A 23,957-nucleotide genomic window follows, 5' to 3' on the forward strand; every position below is an offset into this window, starting at 1 on the left:
GGTCGTTCTTTGTACAATGTGTGCAGGAGGGTTTCCTGACACAATATGTTGACAGGCCAACAAGAGGCGAGGCCACATTGGATTTGGTTTTGGGTAATGAACCAGGCCAGGTGTTAGATCTGGAGGTAGGTGAGCACTTTGGAGACAGTGACCACAATTCGGTGACCTTTACGTTAGTGATGGAAAGGGATAAGTATACCCCGCAGGGCAAGAGTTATAGCTGGGGGAAGGGCAATTATGATGCCATTAGACATGACTTAGGATGTGTAGGTTGGAGAAGTAGGCTGCAAGGGTTGGGCACACTGGATATGTGGAGCTTGTTCAAGGAACAGCTATTGCGTGTTCTTGATAAGTACGTACCAGTCAGGCAGGGAGGAAGGGGTAGAGCGAGGGAACCATGGTTTACCAAAGAAGTGGAATCTCTTGTTAAGAGGAAGAAGGAGGCCTATGTGAAGATGAGGCGTGAAGTTTCAGTTGGGGCGCTTGATAGTTACAAGGAAGCGAGGAAGGATCTAAAGAGAGAGCTAAGACGAGCAAGGAGGGGACATGAGAAGTCTTTGGCAGGTAGGATCAAGGAAAACCCAAAAGCTTTCTATAGGTATGTCAGGAATAAAAGAATGACTAGGGTAAGAGTAGGGCCAGACAAGGACAGTGGTGGGAAGTTGTGTGTGGAGGCTGAGGAGATAAGCAAGATACTAAATGAATACTTTTCGTCAGTATTCACTCAGGAAAAAGATAATGTTGTGGAGTAGAATGCTGAGACCCAGGCTATTAGAATAGATGGCATTGAGGTGCGTAGGGAAGAAGTGTTGGCAATTCTGGACAAGGTGAAAATAGATAAGTCTCCGGGGTCTGATGGAATTTATCCTAGGATTCTCTGGGAAGCCAGGGAAGAGATTGCTGAGCCTTTGGCTTTGATTTTTATGTCATCATTGGCTACATGAATAGTGCCAGAGGACTGGAGGATAGCAAATGTGGTCCCTTTGTTCAAGAAGGGGAGTAGAGATAACCCCGGTAACTATAGGCCGGTGAGCCTCACGTCTGTTGTGGGTAAAGTCTTGGAGAGAATTATAAGAGATACGATTTATAATCATCTAGATAGGAATAATATGATTAGGGATAGTCAGCATGGTTTTGTGAAGGGTAGGTCATGCCTCACAAACCTTATCGAGTTCTTTGAGAAGGTGACTGAACAGGTAGATGAGGGTAGAGCAGTTGATGTGGTGTATGTGGATTTCAGTAAAGCGTTTGATAAGGTTCCCCACGGTCGGCTATTGCAGAAAATATGGAGGCTGGGGATTGAGGGTGATTTAGAGATGTGGATCAGAAATTGGCTAGTTGAAAGAAGACAGACGGTGGTGGATGATGGCAAATGTTCAGAGTGGAGTTCAGTTACGAGTGGCGTACCACAAGGATCTGTTCTGGGGCCGTTGCTGTTTGTCATTTTTATAAATGACCTAGAGGAGGGCACAGAAGGTTGGGTGAATAAATTTGCAGACGACACTAAAGTCGGTGGAGTTGTAGACAGTGTGGAAGGATGTTGCAGGTTACAGAGGGACATAGATAAGCTGCATAGCTGGGCTGAGAGGTGGCAAATGGAGTTTAATGTGGAGAAGTGTGAGGTGATTCACTTTGGAAAGAATAACAGGAATGCGGAATATTTGGCTAATGGTAAAATTCTTGGTAGTGTGGATGAGCAGAGGGATCTCGGTGTCCATGTACATAGATCCCAGGTTGATAGGGTTGTGAAGAAGGCCTATGGTGTGTTAGCCTTTATTGGTAGAGGGATTGAGTTCCGGAGCCATGAGGTCATGATGCAGCTGTACAAAACTCTGGTACGGCCGCATTTGGAGTATTGCGTACAGTTCTGGTCGCCTCATTATAGGAAGGACGTGGAAGCTTTGGAACGGGTGCAGAGGAGATTTACCAGGATGTTGCCTGGTATGGAGGGAAAATCTTATGAGGAAAGGCTGATGGACTTGGGTTGTTTTCGTTAGAGAGAAGAAGGTTAAGAGGTGACTTAATAGAAGCATACAAAATGATCAGAGGGTTAGATAGGGTGGACAGTGAGAGCCTTCTCCCGCGGATGGAGGTGGCTAGCACGAGGGAACATAGCCTTAAATTGAGGGGTAATAGATATAGGACAGAGGTCAGAGGTAGGTTTTTTACGCAAAGAGTGGTGAGGCCGTGGAATGCCCTACCTGCAACAGTAGTAAACTCGCCAACATTGAGGGCATTTAAAAGTTTATTGGATAAGCATATGAATGATAATGGCATAGTGTAGGTTAGATGGCCTTTAGTTTTTGACTTCCCATGTCGGTGCAACATCGTGGGCCGAAGGGCCTGTACTGCGCTGTATCGTTCTATGTTCTATCAGGGAGGCAAAGGCCAAAACGTCAGCCTCTCTTGCCCTCTGGATTTCTGGATCTTCCGACAGCCCAAATATTGCTATCTCTGGACTCAGGGCCACCTTTACCCCCAACACCTCGGACATTAGGTCCGCAAATCCCCGCCAGAACCCCTTTAGCTTTGGAAATACCCAAAATATGTGGGATGTGATTCGCGGGCTTCCCCGCGCACTGCCCACACCTATCCTCCAGCCCCTCAAAAAACATATTCATCCACGCAACCGTCGTATGTACCCTATGAATTACTTTAAACTGAATAAGGCTTAGCCTCGCACATGACAAGGACGCATTCATCCTCCGCAGGGCCTCCGCCCATGTCCTGACCTCCATCTCCCCACCTAGCTCCTCCTCCCACTTCCACTTTATATCCCCCACTGTGGCTTCCTCCCAATCCATCAGCTCCTTGTAGACCTCAAGAGACCTTCCCCTCCCCATCTCTCCTTCGACAGCACGTTGTCTCGCAAACCCAAAGATGGCAACCTGGGAAAGGACGACACTTCTCTCTTCACAAAATCTCAAACCTGCAGGTACCTGAAACCATTCCCCCTGGGCAGTTCATACTCTTCCTACAGGTCCTCCAATTTTGCGAAACAGTCCCGACAAAAACGCCCGTGATTCGCTCAATCCCTGCCTGCAACTACCCCCAAAATCTTGCATCCACGCTCACCCCTATGCAAATCTATGATTATCACAGAACGGTGCACACATCGAGGTACCTTCCAGTCCCAAATACTGCCTCCTCTGCCCCCATATCCTCAAGGCCGACATCACTGGGCTCACGGTGTATCCAGGTGGCAAAAATGGCAGAGGCGCAATGAACAATACCCGTTCCCAACAGGAAACCGCCTCCATGCCAACCCCCCCTCCCCCCCCACCCAATTCCTAACCGCGGTGATGTTCGCTGCCCAGTGCTAGTTCATTATATTCGGCAACGCCAATCACCCACCTCCTCGCCCCGCTCCAAAAAGAGTCCTTTTGGTCCGTGGGGTCTTCCCCGCCCACACAAAACCAGAGATCAGCCTATTAACCTTTTTAAAAGAACAACTTCGGTTTAAAGATTGGAAAGTTTTGAAATACGAATAGGAACCTTGACAGCATTGTCATCTTAACTGCACCCGTCCCGCCAACGACAGTGGCAGCACATCCCACCTCTTGAAATCTCCGTTCATCCACTCCACTAACCGAGTCAAATTTTGTGCAGTTGCGCCCAAACCCGCGTCACCTGAATTCCCAGGTATCTAAAACTCGTCCCATTACCTTAAACGGCAACTCCCCTAACTTCCTTTCCTGTCCTCTGATCTCAATCGGGAACACCTTGCTCTTTCCCATGTTCAACTTGTACCCGGAAACCTGCCAAGGTTCTCCAAAATCCCCATAATGTCCCCAATGGGTCGGAAATATATAACAGGTCGTCCGCACACAGCAAAACCATGTGCTCAACACCCCCCTGCACAATGGCTCTACAGCCGAGGCAATGGGGGGGGGGGGGGGGGGAAGCAGGCACCCCTGCCTCGTCCCACGATGCAGCCCGAAATACCCTGAAATCAACCACTACCCTTTCTACGCAATAAACTTTCATGACCCTCATAAAATACCCCATCAGTTTACTGCCGTGAATTGTGATGGTGTGGGTACTTCCAGCTTTCGTTTGGACCATCTGCCCATCCTATTCATGAGCCTGACCAATTGCTTATGTCAATCCTAGCACAGGCCCTATCGCTTTGCAGGGATGTTACTTCAAATTACATCACTCTTATCCGTTCTCTTTGAATTAAATGCATTTCGCTAAACCAATCTTGCAGCTCAAGTTGGGCAGAATAATAAATGCTTCAGCCTCAGAGAATCTCTGAACTCAGGAGTGTGAGCACGATGCTTGTTGTCTGAACTCAGGAGTATGCCCACAGTGCATTCTATGTAAACAGTAGAGAGCTGCGAGTGTTCCTAACCTTGATGGTGCGAGCCTTATCTGTTCGCTAAAGCAGTTCGTGTTCAAATTGCAACAGTGTGTATATTTTAGTGTCATCAATTGACCACTACACCATAGTTGCCCCAGTAATTGAATTTGCTAATGTCTGCCACTGCTGCAGATCTGCAGACAGTGCAGTGTTGTAAACACTTCTACTTTTGTTTTCTATCAGCAATGATACGACTGCGGACTCAATGTAAATAAATCTTACCTGGCAACTCCACCATAATCCAACCCTTCTTCACTTCTAAATTTAACCATTAAACGCTTCTTCAAGTCCTTTGGTCTCATTTTCATCACTTGCCGATATGATTCCTAAACAGAATAAGCTACAGTAAGTTTTTTTTGAAAACAGAACATAATTTAACAATTTTCCTAAAAATATTTCATAAAATGCATTTTTCAAAGCTGCCTGGGATAAGTACAAGCACAAATAATAAGTGCCTAACTATATATACACCCTTCAAACACACATATTAATGTTACCTCAAAGATTTCATCTCTGGAGACTTCAATGCGGCAGTGCCCGGCTTGCGGTTGCTGCAAAGCAAGCTCGTGCCTCAGGACTTTCAACTTCTGTACTAGATCCCTCTCGCATCTTGGGACAGACCATTCACCCTCCCCTTCTTCCACCGGTGCCTCTGTCGGCACTGGCAATGGCTGGTTTGATTCTTTCAACTGTGATGGATTGCTATAAGGAAGCATCAAGAATACACTATGCTTATTAATAAATTAGCCAAAACCACAGTTTGTTGATGTCACAAAGATTAGAAGTATAAGTGGTGCAGATAGTAGCATAAAGTTATAAAGAGGCACTGATTGATCGAGCAAACAAAACTGTGTCAGATGGATTTCTAACACTGACAAGTGCAAAGCCATTCACCCTGGACCAAAAAAAGAGTATAACTGAATATTTTTAAATTGAGAAAAGTCAAGAACAGTGGAGGTCCAAAGAGAATTACCAAAAAGAAGAGTAACTGGCAACCATGTAGTTCTTTGCATGACCACTGGATGTCTCAAAGTCAATTAAGTACTTTTGAAATGTAGTCACTGTTGTAATATAACAAACACAACAGTAGATTTGTGCACAGCAAGCTTCCACAAATAGCAATGTGATAGTGACCAGAAAATCTGTTTTCTGTGACGCTGCTTGAAGGATAAATATTGGCCAGCACACCAGGGATAAATCCCTTGCCCTTCTCTGAATAATGTTACGCCACCCTGGGCAAGTGTGTGGTCAATTTCAGTCCCAAGTGACCCGGAGTCACAACACAAGTGAATAAACCAATAATTCTGATAAAAATTCTCGCAATTTTTGGCTCTTGGCTGCCCAATAATTACAGTCACTGGGTTTGTAATTTGAAACACAATTATTGTTTACTTATAACAAAATTAATGGTGAAATACGCAGCAGATACAGTTGGTTAAATATTAATAAGTACCTAACTCCTATTGTAACTTGCCTCTCCACCCTCTACCCACACACACAAGACAGACAAACACAGGGCAGGAGAGGGGGATGTAAATAAAAAAGTATCTTTCCTTTAGATGATGAGTCCTTATAGGCTTTCTCCACAGTAAGCACGCGGGAATCACACTCCTTGCTTTACAGCCTGTACTCTTAATTTTCCTGGTGAGACAGAGTCCCTCTTTTAGCAGGCTTTGCTCGCACTTTGTACCTGCCTTTAGGTTCTGTTTTCAGAAATCCAACACCCACAGGCTTAATAGAGTGAGAGAATTAGCTGGTTCTTTTATGAAGAGGCTTGGCAGCTGTTTTCTGGACAGGATTTAGTTGGGTCTTTCACCTCTGCTGCCAGAACCAAAAGTGAAACAAAAATGGAACCTTGTGGCTTCTGAGAAACATTCCAGCGGAATAATATCCAATCACTACCTGATACCGGGCAGACCGCAGTCGTTTGTGCCAATTCATTGGCCACCTGCCACATCAATCAAACCGAGTCATCACTAAGGCCAGCCAATCTCCAATCTAAAACATCACAGCCTGCTGGATTCTGCTGTTTGAATTAAAGGCTGCTTCTTGCAGGTGCTCTGCCTTAGTCACAAGTTAATTAAACATCCATGGATCAAAAAGAAAGGGAAAAACAATGGAATAGACAGGAAATAAACAAGAAGAAACAGGAAGGACCCGTACAATTTTGCCATGGGATCTTTTACATCCACCTAAGAGGTGAACTTGACCTCAGTTCACATCCTAAAGCTGATAGATAGATTTAGGATACAGATTCTATGTAAATTCTATGATTAGCCATAATATCACTGAATGGCAGAGAAAGTTTGAAGCACTGAATGGCCTATGCCTGTTTTTAGTATGAATTAGTTACAACAGAGAATTAGATAGCTACGCTGTTTTCACAGTAATGACAGATGTTCACATGTTAAACCTCCAAACATGCTCTTCATTAATAATCAAATGTATTGAGTTGTGTACGGCACCAATGAGAAATTATCCTCTACATATAGCCAAGTGAATGCCTTTAACAAACAAAATATTTGCAGAAAGAAATAGACATGCAGTAAGAAAGATCAAGAGGCATTTAGTCGCCAGACATTTTAATTTCAATGCAAATTAACCCAATTTGAACTAATCATAACACTGAATCCAATTCCTCCATTCATGCAAAAACAAGATGGCAGGTGAAATATAATATTGAGATGTGTAAAATTATTCTCTATGATCAGAAGAATAAAAAAAGCAGAATTTTTTTTTAAGAGGTGAGAAACTTTTAAGTGTTGATGGTGGGTGTATTAGACAAAGATTTAGCAGAAAGTTGTTGATTTAAAAACATTACAGAAGACTAGAAAACAAACACTACTGCAAAGGTTCAATTCAACAATATTCCCCCAAGGTTCCAGGACCATAAATGACACTGGAAAGGTCTGCTCGTCCCCAGGTGAGGCATCTGCAAGAGACATTTGCACAACTCCACAAAAATACTTGCACAAACTCAAAATACTGTCAATTGGAAGAGAACAGACCATTGTGATGATATTTATGTATCACAAGAAAATGAATAATTCTTTTAAAAATTGTCCTTCAAATAACTTACTTCATTATATGGTGCAGTCTGGGATCTGTAAACTGTGTAGTTCGGTTGTTGTGATCCACAAAATATATTCTTCCAGACACTGTACTTCTGACTTCCCACCCAGAAGGCAAAGGACCAAGCTCATCATAGTTGAAATTTGTTAGATCCCTGCACAAACAAATTACAAATCAAATCAGAACAAGTGAAATTATCTATACAGCAGGAACTGTTTGGCAAGTGTTATTAAATTTTGTTAATTAACCTTGGAATTCGAGGATCGTGCCAAGTGCTGACTCCAGTCTGTGTATGCAGGAAATAAATCTGTCCCTGTACAGTTGTTCGCTGCTCTGAAAACAAACAGACAATAATTTAGAACAAGTTCTTTTTCCTGTTGTAGAACCTGAACTGCAAGTGAATCGACACATTCTGCTTGAGCATGGACCCTAGAGTTGCACATTCCATGAAAATTAAATGTGTGTTGTATTAATTCCATCTTCTCTACATTTGTAATTAAGATAAATTTGCCAAGTTTATACTTCAAGTGAGAGAAATTGTAGTTGGATGTGCTGATGAAAATTCTTACTGAGGTTATACCTTCTTTCCATTCCTTCAAAGTTATATATGGGAATCCATGCATTAAAATTCAGTATTTGAAATTAAAACGTCTAGGCAAAAATATCTTGGTCAGGAACTAACTGCACATTCCTAAACCAAGTAGTTTGCTCAAATTAGAATTGCAGGCAATGTAATTCAATATGTTGGAATTTGCTGTGTATTTGTATGCATAATTATCACACAATTGAAGTGTAAGCAAATATCCAAGTGTAAAAGATTAAGGCACAAATATGTTTTAAACATAATTACGTTATGCCCAAATTTAGTTATTGCTTTAGACTAGAGCCATCTCATCAGTGGCTCTATATAACGGCCCCTCCTCCTGGCTGAAGAACATAGAACATACAACAGTACAGCACAGAACAGGCCCTTCGGCCCTCAATGTTGTGCCGAGCCATGATCACCCTACTCAAACCCATGTATCCACCCTATACCCGTAACCCAACAACCCCCCCCCTTTAACCTTACTTTTATTAGGACACTACAGGCAATTTAGCATGGCCAATCCACCTAACCCGCACATCTTTGGACTGTGGGAGGAAACCGGAGCACCCGGAGGAAACCCACGCACACAGGGTTGCAGACTCCACACAGACAGTGACCCAGCCAGGAATCGAACCTGGGACCCTGGAGCTATGAAGCATTTATGCTAACCACCATGCTACCCTGCTGCCCCTAAGAGTTGTATACTAAAATGTTCTGCAATTATGATAGTTCAAATTGGGTGCCAAGTTATACACAAAATTTTAGGTGCGGTAGGAAAGTACCTTTTCTGATGTTTTATTGCTATTTTTAAAAATATATCCTGAGACTGCACTGCATTTCCTATTTCTTTTAATGCTTTTTTAATAGAATAAGTCTAAGTCACGATAAAAACTGAAAAGCTTCCACATTTGCATGTTTTAAAACATGTGACTAAGTGATGGTTCGATAACTAAAATGTTTATACTTAGAAAATAATATTCGGTGTAAGTTTGGCACCTTTCCTGGAGGCCTAATTGTTTATGTTGATTTCTGCTTTTGTATACCCAATTTTACATTTCAGCGTACATTAATGAGATGAGCAAGAAATTTGGGTGTAAAGACATTGACAAAATGGGGATAATTGCAGGTGTAATTTCCTGAATATGCTCCCACAGGGAATTCCACCCTAAAATTCCTTTCCTTCTCTCCAAGCATTAGAAAAGTTTGCAACTTCGAGGGTAATCCCAATATGTGGATGCACCTATTTAACAACAAAAGGGCATCCAATGTTCAAAACATAAACATTTGTACATATGTTTGCCACAAAATAAATGTATCATACTTTTGTGCTTGAACCTTTTTTAAAAACCTTTTGTATGAGCTCTATGCATTTCACTATTTAGTCTTATCACAAATAGAAGGTTTCCAACATTCAAAAATCTTTCAAATTAACCTGGAGAGAATGGAGCGAGGAAAGGAAAGAGAACATTTTCTTTCCAAAATTCACAGAGAAAGTGTAAGCACATGTTTATGCTTGTGTTTATAACGTTTGTGCAAATTATTTTTAAATCTAATTTATTGAGGTGAAGACTGTTTGAGTGCATGAACAATGTAGATGTGTTTTCCCTTCATTGTGAAGTGAGTTGGGATGACCAGTATGATGCAATAAAGTCATTTATAAAACGTGAGAAAGAATACAATACAAATGTTCTGGTGTACTAGTACAAATATTCATGGCATCATTTGTGGATGGCACTCTTCATACTTTCGGTAGAAATTCATTGGTGGGTTGGGTGGTTGAGGGGCGTGGGGGGAGGAAGAGAAGAAAAAGGGGGCGGTAGTTCAATTAATTATCTCCGTACTTCAGGTGCTCTGCGTGACTTAAAATTCATGCTCAAAAGAGATGAAGCTGTCTCCTGTCAATATCTCTCTATATCTATTCACCAGGAAATGTTTACGGTATTACTTCCCATTCTCCCCATGTCTGATCAAATGTACCACTTTTCTTACTAACTTGAAAGTCAAGGTCACTGATCCAAAAAGCCAGAGATATTGACGTATTATTGGGGTCAACAAATCAGATAACAAATTAAGGGAGCTTCAGTCTGGATGTTGTTTTTTTTGCCTTCCTCCACAATTCTCCATCCGATGGATGAAGACGCCATTAAACTCTGGTGTTATTGTTTTTTAAGTTATGGACTAGAGTGGGTGGATATGAGAGGAGAGAGGAAGTCTAAGCTACTCAACAAGAATTTTAACACACGATTATTTGAGAAGGCCTGCCTTCTCAACCTCGTCTCTCGCTTGAGGTGTGGTGATCCTCAGGTTAAATCACCACCAGTCAGCTCTCCCCCTCAAAGGGGAAAGCAGTCTATGGTCATCTGGGACAATTTACCTTTATTTGAGCCCTGTACAATGGTACAGGTGGATCTGCTATGGTTATAGGAGATGTTTTATGGGACAGCTCTTCCAGTGCTCACTCACTTCATCGGTGCTCAGTATCAGGATGGCGTTACCTCATCTATAGTCTCTAGTCCCAGACTAATAAACAGGCTAGTTTGCTAAAACCTCTTCTAAGTATTTCAGAAAACGCCTGGAAATCATACCCTTCAGTTTTAAATGAGTGTGGGAATATGTACATTTTGTTTTATGCATATGAATTCAGGAATGCAAGCATATTTCTAAGTGCCAATTATTTACTGACAATCACAAAATGGCCATTTGATTTTAGCACTCCCTTCTGAATACTAGTTAAAAAAAGCACGACTGAATCCAAGCTTTACCATATCCCTCTGGCAATACAGGTGACTGATGGCCTTGCGGCCGGCTCTGTGGCGTGTGCATTTGAACTCGAACCCCAAAATTTCGGATTCGCTGTGTCTGAAGTCTCTGTTCCTGGTTTGGAGACTCTATCAATTGGCAGTTCCCTCCACCCGCAGCACCTGTCATGTCTGTAAACGGTACGGTGTCCTCCATAATACAGCTTAGCGGCCTTCCAGGTCCAGAATCCTCAAAAAGTGGCCTGATTCAAAATTATGCACATTATTCAAAGAACATTCCATATCTACTATACTGCCACTAACAAAATAATTGTTGTATAAATGTAGACCCAATTAAGTTGTAGGAAACATTAACTGTTACTACATGCCTTATAACATTGTTAAAAACAAGTATACTCTAAACACACATTTTCTCCTGCGTTTCATTGGAGTCAAGGGAAATCATGCATTTGTGAAATATATATTACAAATACTTCCAGCATCTGCCCATATTATAGTAAAAGATGAAATTTACATAACATTAGAGATAAAGAGAAAATTTTAAAATTGCAAGAAAGTTGAGCTAAACTGCATGTTTAGAAGCAAATTTCCCTAAGCAAGTTGTCAGAAGCTACGTTCATTGCTATGTAACTTCAATAAATGTAATTTTTTATAGCCTGTTGAGATAGGACCTAAACCACTAGAAACCAATAATTTTGTAAACAGATACAATCATTATAACCATTTCACATAATAGACTCTAAATACCTATACATGTGTTGAGTACTGTGATTATACAATGCTGCATTGAGATTCTGAAAAGACTTAGGCAGTCAAATAAATCCAAGACCATTTACTATTCACTGAATAATTACCATTCTCAGTTATTCTGAAGAAATATACTCAAACATGTTAATTCAGATATTACAATTCATGCCTTCAACTCAGATGAGGTGCAATTTATTGTAACAAAAATGGAACAGAGACTTAAAGCTTTAAATTATAGTGTAATTGATGGCATGATCTTTCAATGGTTTAAAAAATATATATTACCACGATAATCTAGAAATTATGCCTCCCATAAATTGCATAATTACTTTAAACAAATTCCTACAAAATTACTTTATCTTGTATTTTTTAAAGTATTTTTGTTGAAGCTTTTCATTTGAACAAACAACACCAGAAAAATCACAGGAACGGTACAGCTCAGGAAAAATGTCTCGACATGCATGAATAGAGAGGGGGACAAGAGACCAGCAATTAGTCTGTATAATTATTAGACTCAACTTGGTGCTTCCATATGCACCACTGGAGAACAACGGAGAAAAGATTAAGACCATGAAAACTTGGCAAAAAGGTGCACACCTTCCCACATAGCGATTACCCACAACAACTAGAAGTCAGGATAAGTTCTTCATGTCAATTTCAGGCAGCACCAGTACATATCTCCCTCACTCCAGCAACACCAGAGGCACCAATGACACACTGTAGCCTCCTCCCCTCGATATCAGAGCCACCTGTGCCCCTGATGGAACCAATCAAGGATTCTTTAATCCCACCATAACAAAAATAGAAAAAATACAAAGTAAATTCCCAAGAATCTCAGTTCTTGAAGGATGTTTTACATATAACCACAAGACGCAACATAATCCTAGCCTCAGGCACACTGCAAAACGATCATCAATAGGGCGGCACGGTAGCAGAGGTTAGCATTGATGCTTCACAGCGCCAGAGTCCCAGGTTTGATTACTGGCTTGGGTCACTGTGTGGAGTCTGCACGTTCTCCCTGTGTCTGTGTGGGTTTCCTCCGGGTGCTTCAGTTTCTCCCACAAGTCCGGAAAGACGTGCTTATTGGGTGAATTGGACATTCTGAATTCTCCCTCAGCCGAACAAGTGTCGGAGTGTGGCAACTCAGGGATTTTCACAGTAGCTTCATTGCAATGTTAGTGCAAGTCTACTTGTGACTGGATTATAGTCAGTACAGTCAGCACCTCTCAACAACCTAATCGAGACAGGATGAAAGTAAAAGGGAAAACCACCAGTAGCAGATGATCTCAGGGTAAGGAGGACCAGGGTACAACCACAGGTCTGTATTCCTATGGCGCATGCCCGCCACTGTATGAAGAGGAGAAAACGTGCTCATTCAGACAAGGAAACGTCCCAAACATAAGGGGGGCAACAAGTTATCAACCACAGTGCAGGGCCTGGCTCAACCCCACACCCTCGAATACTAAGGCATCAGTTAACCATGGATACTCATAGCGCATCAAAACTCAGCCTCTTAATATGTCCCTAATAAGTGCCTTCGAGAAGGGATGTCCCAAGCATAAAGGGATGACAGGACGCCAGACCCAGCACCGGACCTGCCTAATTCAGCACAATCTTACAAAAAGGAGCCAGTACCCCCAAGACACCCAGCACATGCCAAGACCTCCGACCTAGCAGGCCACTAACCACACCAAAAGTAGAAAAATCACCTTTGCCTTGACCGAGACCCCACTACTGAAGAGAAGAAGAATCGAGACACTCATAATTGGGTTTCTTGGTAGGGGGGCACCGATTCACTCCACATAATACAATAAGGGAATCCCCCACCCCTATGAAACATCGGCCACTTGAATACCCAGATACCGGAAGTTACCTCAGTAGTTTCATTATTCTGTCCATAGAGGAGACTGCATCCGTAACATATAAAGACACCCTATGCTCCTCCCTGCCCCTCCTTATGAACATAGAACATACAGTGCAGAAGGAGGCCATTCAGCCCATCGAGTTTGCACTGACCCACTTAAGCCCTCACTTCCACCCTATCCCCATTACCCAATAACCCCACTGAACCTTTTTTTGGACACTAAGGGCAATTTAGCATGGCTAATCCACCTAACCTGCACGTCTTTGGACTGTGGGAGGAAACCAGAGCATCCGGAGGAAACCCACGCAGACACGGGGGGAACACGCAGACAGTGACCCAGCAGGGAATCGAACCTGGCACTGGGAAGCCACAATGCTAATCAATCACTTGTGCTACCGTGCTGCCCATGTAATCTGTACAATCTCCTGGAAAGTCGCCTGCCGCCTCAGCTGGTGAGCCAAAAGATGGCCTGCCTTCTCTCTGTACTCATAAACCATCTCCTTTGAGCGCCGCAGCTGGCCCACCGCCTTCCCCATGGCCACCAGATCAAAATGCATTTGCAGCTGCTTCCTAGTTCCCAGCAACTCCGAAGTAGGGTTCTCCGAATAGCAGCGATCCATCTCCCAAGATTGCAACCACCACTTGCTGCCATTCCACCCTCACGCCCCTCTTTAAATGTGCCTTACAGGAGATTATCTCTCCCCTTATAACTTGCGTAAGGGCCTCCCACAACTCGGAGGGAGTGACTGAATCATTCCTGTTAAACCTAATATATTCCTCGCCGGTCACAGGCACAAGCTCACAAAACTCCTTCACAAGGAGCGCTGAATGGGAACCATCTCCAGCACCATGTCCATAAGGTGTGAAGCATGGTCAGACGTTTCTGGAGTGCTTTGACACTCAAGCTAATTTACTTACACGTTTTGCTGGTTTTATACTTGCTATGAAAAACTCTCATGCAAATCCATGACAAAACCAGAATTTGTATAAGGCAAACAGACAGACTTTGTATGGTTCTGACCAATCACGGGGCAATCTAAACAGGGTAAAGCTGACAATCGGAAATTTTAAATTTCCGCATATGTACCTGGCATGTGCTTATGTCTGATGGGTCCCATGGACATCTTTCAGAGTGCCTCCTGTCTCAAGACTATCCAGAGATCAGAAGGTGTGGGCTATTAAAAGACCAAGCAAAAATCTTTCTAACATTCCTCTCTGGGTTAGAATGGGACATGACAAGAACATGAGAAATAGGAGGATTAGACCACACAGCCCATCAAACCTGCTCCGTCATTCAATACGATCATGGCTGACCTTGCGCTTCAGCTTGATTTTGTCAGCAGTATCCCTCAATTCCCTGAGTTTCCAAAATTTGTCTATCTTCGCTTAAATGCATGCAGAGAAATTCAAAGATTCACAAGCCTGTCAGTTGAAGAAATTTCTCCTCATCTCAGTTCTAAATGACCAGCCCCTTATCCTGAGACTGTGCCCATGTTTTAGATTCCCCGACCAATGGAAACAATCTCTCAGCATCCACTTCAGAATTTTGTAGGTTTCATTGAGATTGTCTCATTCAGCAAAGTCTGAAACTTGGCTTGCCTTCAAAAATGTTCATGCATTTTCAGATAGACCATTTTTGTTGAAAGACCATTTTTGTTGAATGAACCATATTAATACTAATATTTCAGTTTCTGATGAGCATAATAACCATTTTAACTCAAAATTAGTTCATTTTTAAGTTGAATGGTGGAAAAATTCCCATTAGAGAAGCATAGAACAGTACAACACTGAGGAAGCCAATCAGCCCATCGCGTTTACACTGGCTGTTTCAAAGAATAATCCAGTTAGTCCCATTCCCATGCTCTTTGCCCATATCACACTTAAGTATTTAACCAATTCCTCTCTGAAAGTTACTACCGAATCTGTTTCCATCACTTTATCAGGCATGTATTCCAAATGTATTCTCACCACTCGTCATGCAAGAAAGTTTTTGCTCATGTTGCTTCCAATTCTTTTGCCAATCACCTTAAAACAGTACCCTCTGGCTATTGATCCTTAAACCATTGAAAAATACTTTCACTTTATCTACCCTATTTAAACCTAGCATGATTTTAAACAACTCCATCAAATCTCTTCTTAGCATCCCGCCTCCAAGGAGAACAACCCAGCTTCTCCAGTCGATCCACTTAACTATAATAGCTCAACCCTAGAACCAATCTTGTAAATCTCTTCTGTACCTTCTCCAAAGTCTGGAAGCCCCTGCTTAAAGTGTGGTTCCCAGAATTGACCTCAGTACTCCAGCTGTGGCCAAACTAATGCCTTATTTACAACATGAACAGAAATGCTGAAAATACTGCACAGATCAGGCTGCATCTGTGGAGAGAAATAGAGTTGATGCAACAGGACGATCATCCTTCATCTCTGTTCTGATGAAGCGTCATTAACCTGAAACGTGAAATCTATTTGTCGCCTCAGATGCTGCTTCACATGCTGCGTATTTCCACATTTTGAGTTTGTATTTCAGATTTTCAGCATCTGCAGTATTTTGCTTTTGCATTCAAGTTTTATTCGCGTTTTGTGCAACTTCCTGATGTCTGTGCCTTATCCATCTATTAACAAAGCCCAGGAAACCCATGTCCTTTTTTTTTAAAACTGTCCTATCACCTTCAATCTCCAGATCTTTATGTTCTTGCATCATCTACCATTCATTGGTCAAAAACAGTAAAAAAATAATTCTCCAAACACAAGAAGTTGAAATCATGCCACATAGAAACATAGAACCGTACAGTACAGAACAGGCCCTTCGGCCCTCGATGTTGTGCCGAGCAATGATCACCCTACTCAAGCCCACATATCCACCCTATACCAGTAACCCAACAACCCTCATTAACCTTATTTTTTAGGACACTAAGGGCAATTTAGCCTGGCCAATCCACCTAACCCGCACATCTTTGGACTGTGGGAGGAAACCGGAGCACCCGGAGGAAACCCACGCACACACGGGGAGGACGTGCAGACTCCGCACAGACAGTGACCCAGCCGGGAATCGAACCTGGGACCCTGGAGCTGTGAAGCATTTATGCTAACCACCATGCTACCGTGCTTAGCATGGATAAGCTGTGTCGGACCCAGTAATTTTTCTAATATAGTAGGGGGTCTTGGAATGTATGGAATACACCTAAACCAACTTTTGAGAGGATTAAAAATTTCAGAAAATGATTTAATTTTACAAAATTACATACATGGTTAAAGCACCTACAAGAAGCCATCCAAAGAAAAGTCACGACTCACCCCTCAGGTAGATCATTGTCCAATAGTCCTCTACAATCTACAACAGGACCACCAGTTCCTATTCGATCTCGTGTTTGTAAACTTACTGGAAAAAAAAATTACAATATTTAGTTTTCTAAATTTTATGCAGATTATGCAACAGAAAGTCTTCAAGGTGAAGTCTCTATATTCTGGAGATGTCAAAACAAATCTGGTACCAAAATTGTTAAGACTGTTGTCATTGTTTCTATCCGTGTGTCTGTGACCCACCAAACATAATGCTGGTACCTCGGCCCAGCATCGACCATTGCGATTTAGACTGGAAAGCAGAAAAGATGAGCCTCATCCTCCTCTCCAACCAGCAAAGTAGAAGCGATGGCATAATGGTAATGTCACTGGACCGTACATCCAGAGGCCCAGACATAGGTTCAAATCAAACCACAGCGGCTCGTGGAAATTAAACTCAATTAATATATCTGGAATCTAAAGATAGTCTGAGTTATGGCGACCACGACAACTATTAGCGATTGTCATAAAAACCCAGATAGTTCACGAATGCTCTTTAGGGAAGGAAATCTGCCATCCTAACCCTATGTGACTCCAGATCCACAGCAATGTGATTCTTAACCACCCTCTGAACTTGCCTAGCAGGCCACTCAGTTCAGGGCAATGAGTGATGCGCAATAAAGGCTGGACACATTTCATGAAAGAATAAAGATAAAAAAGATTACTAAAGTATCAAGCATGGGAATTCTGGCTGATTCGCTCCCTCCCCTGCCCCCTCAATCCTGTGTGTTGAAGTCAATAATAGCATCTCAACTGGAAACAATTAGCATAGTAAACATAAATCACTGGTCATCACAAACACTCAAGGTTTGTATAAAAAACTTAGAATGATTCATTTGTATTACATAGGGAACGTAGTAGGTAATTGACCCTATTAGTTCTGCTTCACTATTCAAACAAGTTTCCACTATTCAACTCGTCCCCATTTGCCCACCTTAGAACCTAAGAACTAGGAGCAGAAGGCAATTCAGCCCCTCAAGCCTGCTCCCCCATTCAATAGTATCATGGCTGATCTCCTCTTGGCCTCAACTCCACTTTCCTGCCTGTTCTCCATAAACCTTCAACCCTTACTAATTAAAAATCTGTCTACCTCCTCCTTAAAATTACTCAATGTCCCAGCAACCACAGCACTCTAAGATAGTGAATTCCACAGGTTCATGACTCTTTGAGAGAAGTAATTCCTCATCTCAGTTTTAAACCTGCTACCCTTTATCCCAAAAATACGACCTCTCATTCTAGATTGTCCCACATAGGCCTAAACTGCTCAATCTTTCTTCATAAGTCAACCCCTCGGGCTGAATTCTCCAATTTTCAGGCTGTGTCCTGCCGCCACCGTGGGAACGGAGGAGATATACAACCTAACAATCGGCGCAAAACGGCCACCGATCCTCTGTTTGGTGAGGGGCTAGCAAACAGGCAACATAGAGCAACTGGATCTAGCTGGCGATACGGCTGGAGAATTGCCGGGTCCGTGGCTGTGCATGCAGACGGTGGCAGCCTGCAGCGGCCATGGCGCCGGCCCGCGCGTGGATCCAGCTGCCAAATAGTTGCCCCCCTTTGGCCAGGCTTGCGACCCCTGGACTGCTGCCCAACAGTGCCCCAGCCCCTGCCAAAGTCCCCCCTGCCCACGGATCGACTCTCCCCCGACTGTGGCGACGCTGGACTGAATCGCAGCCGCCATGCCGAGTTCCCAACACAAAATAGCACACGCGACCAAGGCCGTCGGGAACCCTGCTGATCGGGGCGGAGCATTGGGGGTGGGCCTCGGGTAACATCCTGTGTCTGTCGATAGAGTACGCCGTTTTAGAGGAGGTGGAGCATCATGAAAGCGGCACCTCCCCCAATTTTGGAGAAAACGTTGGTTCTCCAGCCGATCGCCGAACGCGATTTCGGAGTCACCGACTGGAGAATCCCGCCCCTCATCTTTGGAATCAATCTAGTGAACCTCCTCTGAACTGCCTCTAATGCAACTACATCCATCCTCAAATAAGGAGACCAAAACTGTAAACACTACTCCAGGTGCAGTCTCACCAATCCATGGTACAACTGCAGCAACACTTCCCTACTTTTATACTCTATTCTTTTAGCCATTAAGGCCAACATTTTATTTGCCTTCCTTATTACCCACTGCACCTGCATACTAGTTTTCTGCAATTCATGCACGAGGACACCAGATCCCTCTGCATCAAAGCACTCTGACTTTTCTCTCCATTTAGATAATAAGTTTCCTTTCTGATATTTTTCTGACCAAAATGGATAATCTCACATTAAACACCATCTGTCAAATTTTGGCCCACTCTCCTAACTTATCTATATCCATTTTTAAAATGTATTTCCTCATTGCACCTTTCAATCCCACCTATTTTAATGTCATCAGCAAATTTGGCTATCTCTTCTATCCTTAGGTCCAAGTCATTAATATATATTGTAAAGTAGTTGCAGCCAGAGGACTGAACCTTGTGACACCCCACTAGTTACATCTTGCCAACAAGACAAAGACCCATTTATCCCAACTTTAGCCAGTCTTCTATCCAAGCTAATAAATTACCCCTAATCCCATGTTATTTCAACTTGTGTATTAACCTTTTCTACGATCCCTTATCAAATGCCTTCTTTAAGTCCAGATATACTGCACCAACAGGATACCATTGTCCACTTGGCTTGTTACATCTTCGAAGAACTCTAGCAAATTATGCTGACTCTGATAGATTGCATTTTGACTTTCTAAATGCCCAGCTATTACTTCCTTCGTAAGGGATTCAAACTATTTTCCAACGACAGGTGATAAAAATAACTGGTTTATACTTTTTGCTTCCCTCCTCTTTGAATATGGGTGTTACATTTGCCTTTTTCCAATCCACTGGAATCTTTCCCAGGGAATTTTGGTATATTATAACCAATAGATCCATTATCTCCACTGCTCCTTCCTTTAAGACCCTAGGTTGTAGGCCATCAGGCCTGGATATTTGTCTGCCATCAATCCCAATAGTTTGTTTAGTACTTTTTCCCTATTGATGACATTGTTCTAAGTTCCTCCCTTTCTATTATCTCTGCATTACCACTTACTATTGGGATGGTGCCAGTGTCCTACACCATGAAAACTGAGGCAAAATATTGATTTAGCGTCTCCACCATTTCTGTGTTCTATACTATTAACTCCCTGGTCTCATCCGCCAAGGGACCAACATTCACTTTAGCTACTCTCTTCTCTTTGATATATTTATAGAAGCTTTTGCTATCCGTTTTATATTTTTGCATTAGTTTTGTTTTATAATTTATCTTTGCTCTTTTTATTACTTATTTAGTAACACATCTTCCAGCCTATCACTGGCCTTTGCAATATGGTATGTCTTAGTTTTTGTCTTTACATTATCTTTAATTTCCTTGCTTAGCCATGGATCCTTTTCCCCCTCTTACAATGTTTCTTTCTCTCTGAAATATATTTTAGTTGGGATAACTGAATATCTCCTTTAAATAACTGTCATTGCTCATTAACTGCCCTATCTTTTAGTTTTCCTAATCAGTCCACTTGGGCCAAATGTGTCCTCATGCCGCCATAATTACTCCAGAATTAGCGTGAGACTTCAGTTTCTCGCTCTCAAATTGAATTTGAAATTCTAGCAGACTATGATCACTCTTCCCTGGAGAATCCTTAGCTATGAGGTCATTAGTAAATCCCTCCTCATTGCACAATATCAAATCCAGAATAGTCTGTTCCCTGGTTGGTTTCACAATCTATTGCTTCAAGAAACAATCTCTAATACATTCATGAACAGTCTGTTGAGGCTACCCATGCCAATTTGATTAATCCAGTCTATATGCAAATTAAAATCACCCATTATTATTGTTGTAGCTTTCTTACAAGCCTCCAATATTTCCTGGTTTATACTGTACCCCACTGTGGAACTACTGTTTGGGGACCTAAAGATTACTCCCACCTGGGACCTCTTTCCTTTACTATTTCTATTCTCTATCCAGACTGAATCCACACCTTGATCTCCAGTGCCAATATAATTTATCACGACAGCACTGATCCCTTCCTTTACCAGCAACGCTTGAGGGGCTAGTTTAGCACAGTGGGCTAAACAGCTGGCTTGTAATGCAGAACAATGCCAGCTGCGCGGGTTCAATGCCCATACTGGCCTCCCTGAACAGGCACCGGAATGTGGCGACTAGTGGCTTTTCACAGTAACTTCATTGAAGCCTACTTGTGACATTAAGCGATTATTATTATTATTACACCACCTCCTTTACCTTTCTGTCTATTCTTCCAAAATACTGGGTACCCTTGAATATTCAACTCCCAGACATGTTCTCCTTGCAATCATGTTGAAATAATCGCCACCAAATCATACCTCTTTGACTGTATTGCCTTGTTACCTCATTAATTGTGTTCTGATTGCTCTGTCCATTCAAACACAAAGTCTTTGTAAGTTTCTTTCAACAAATTTGAACCTATTTTTTCCACACCAATCTTTGAGCCACGCATTTACCTCTTTAATCTTATTGACCCTATGCCAATTCGATTGCCGTTCATGTTGTAATCTGGAGAATTGTGGTTCTACTCTTTAATTTAGCCCTAGCTGCTCATATTCCTTCAGCAGAACCTCTATCCTTGTCTCCCTATGTCGTAGGTATCAACATGACAACTGGATCTTTAGCTTCCCATTCCAAGCTCCTCTGCAGCTCAGATGAGATATCTCAAACCTGAGCACCAGGTAGGCAACACAACCTTTGGGACTCTCGACCCTGGTAAGACAGAACAGTGTCTAAGCGGCTGGCGCTGCCCAACCTTCTGGGGTACTATTGGGCGGCCAATATGTCAATGGTGTGTAAATGGGTGATGGAGGGGGGGGGGGGGCGTGGAAAAGAATGGAGATGGCGTCCTGCAGAGGTACGAGCCTGGGTGCCTTGGTAACGGCGCCGTTGCCGCTCTCTCCGGTGGTGGCGGCGACCCTAAGACTCTGGGGACAGTGGAGACGGCACAAGGGGCTCAATGGAGGTTCCATTAGGTGGAAATCATCGGTTCATCCCGGGGAACACTGATGGGGATTTAGGGGGTGGCATAGGGTGGGCATCTGTAACTGAGGGACCTGTTTATTGGCGGGAGGTTTGCGGGCCTGGGGGAACTGGAAGATAAATTTGGGCTCCCCCAGGGGAACATGTTCAGATACTTGCAGGTAAAGGCGTTTGCTAGGCGACAGGTAGAGGAATTCCCTTTGCTGCCCTCGCGGGGGGCGATGGACAGAGTGCTTTCGGGGGTGTGGGTCGGAGAGGGGAAGGTGTCTGACATTTATACGGTAATGCAGGAGGTGGAGGAGTCGTCAGTGGAGGAGCTGAAGGCTAAATGGGAGGGGGAGCTGGGGAGCAGATAGAGGGGGGGGGTGTTCTTTATTATTGTTTCTATTTTTTCTATGGATATTTAACTTAACATTGTGTTAATTTAAGTTGTTGTTAACATGCTTTGTTCTTCATTGAGGATGGGCGAATGCTTATGACTGCTATCATTATTGTTGGTATTTTATTGCGGTTCGTTGTTATATAAATACAAAATTTTTCAATAAAAATTATTTTAAAAAAAGAACAGTGTCTAAGACCCTAAATATACTATCCCTGATTATGACCACATTTTTCTTATCTCTACCCACTTGAATGGCTCCCTGTACCACAGTGTTGTGATTTGCTCATCCGCCCCACAATCCCTGCTCTCGTCTACACAGAGCAAGAATCTCAAACCTGTTGGGACAAGGACAAGTGCTGAGGCTCTGACAACACTACCGTAGATCCCTCTACTTGCCTCATTCATAGTCACACACCCCTGTCCATGACTGAATGGTCGGTGAGAGGAAGAGTCCACAGCGAATAAGAGGGTCAGAAAGTGGGATATGTGGCGAAGGAAAGGTTTAGGAAGCAAGATCAGCAGCGAGCAGCAACTGTCGTGAGCAGGGAGACGCTTAATAGGAATATTTATTTTATATTTACCAACATGGAAATTTAGCAAGTATTCCAACTTGCAGGGTATAATCCTTTTTTTCTGATGAGGAATGTCCTACAGAATGCAGCTACACCTTTTACAATGGGAAAATGTGATTTGCTTAAAGTCATTTCATTTAAAGTCGTGATTTCAGTCACACAACTCTAATTTAGCGAGGATTTACTGTATCCAAACCCACAATATAATTATTCAATATTGGATAAGCATTCAATGCCTAATGATAACTGAGATACACAACATATAATTCACCATTTCAAGATCACTATACAGTGGAGCTTTTAAAAAAGGTGTGGCTAGTTTTCAATAATCGGTGTTTAAATTAAACGGTATTGAACATTGACATCGATAACAAAAGTAATCATCTGTTTAAGGAAAATCTAACTGAGAAGATAAAAGAAATTTGATAGCAGCACAACCTTCACAAGTGGAGAAACCAAAAGGAAAAAAATGCCTTTTGAAAGGAAAAAGTATCAGAGGGTGGAGCTATCTTACTACAGATAGGAAGATGAAATAAGGTCAGACAGGGGATTGCAAAACATCTCAAGGGATTAAGATTACATCCCGAGGAACCTCAGGTATATGCGCGTGGGGTGATGCTGGAATAAATACAGTGAGTACTTTTCACTTTGAACAAATAGGGTAGAGATGTGAATACAGAAAACACTGTCTACATTTCATACTTAGTGCCACCATAAATATACAGTGAAGATATAAGATGGACTAGATACATATAGTAACACAGAAATGTGTCTCAACTCCCAATTTCTTCTTGTAGAGAAATATCTCATTTAGGGAAGTGTCAGCCTCTGCCACAATGTACTCGGTTGATTCCATGAAAACTAATTTCACTTTGGACTCAAAAAAGCTGGCAGAGAATCACTTCTATAAAATAACAGTATCATAAATTCAACGGTGCCACCCTCGGTAAGCAGATCTGCCAATAGGAGTGGCACATTTAATTTTGATTTAGAAATATAATCAATATTGTTAACGTCACTCTTAAAAGTAATCAGTTCTGCTTTTATAAGTGGGTTTAAAATCTACTGAATCATAGCATTCCTGACATTTTCCGGCTGGCAAGTATTGAAGTTTGCAACTTGTAGGAAGATGGAATCCATATACTTAGATTGATGACGACTGGATTTTGGGGGTAATAATGTAACTAAATACATTACCAGACATTAATTCAGCTTAGCTAAGTAAATTGAAGCACAGGATGACATGGCATTTGAATT

At 42.4% G+C, this 23,957-nt stretch overlaps 1 protein-coding gene across 4 annotated transcripts in view; it reads right to left on the reverse strand.

Moving 5' to 3' along the window:
• The window catches only part of smurf1 (SMAD specific E3 ubiquitin protein ligase 1), a 163,489-nt gene that overhangs the window by 33,082 nt on the left and 106,450 nt on the right, over positions 1 to 23,957 (reverse strand). For all 4 annotated transcript variants that reach the window (XM_038819403.1, XM_038819401.1, XM_038819404.1 and 1 more), the window contains 6 exons: positions 16,683 to 16,767; positions 10,784 to 11,022; positions 7,684 to 7,768; positions 7,443 to 7,589; positions 4,861 to 5,065; positions 4,586 to 4,689 (listed from right to left, as the gene is read on the reverse strand). In XM_038819403.1, coding sequence (XP_038675331.1) covers positions 4,586 to 4,689; positions 4,861 to 5,065; positions 7,443 to 7,589; positions 7,684 to 7,768; positions 10,784 to 11,022; positions 16,683 to 16,767 — 865 coding nt within the window. The remainder of the gene's footprint in view (positions 1 to 4,585; positions 4,690 to 4,860; positions 5,066 to 7,442; positions 7,590 to 7,683; positions 7,769 to 10,783; positions 11,023 to 16,682; positions 16,768 to 23,957) is intronic.

The sequence above is a fragment of the Scyliorhinus canicula genome, chromosome 15 (assembly GCF_902713615.1).
Source record: "Scyliorhinus canicula chromosome 15, sScyCan1.1, whole genome shotgun sequence".
In the NCBI taxonomy this organism is placed as follows: domain Eukaryota; kingdom Metazoa; phylum Chordata; class Chondrichthyes; order Carcharhiniformes; family Scyliorhinidae; genus Scyliorhinus; species Scyliorhinus canicula.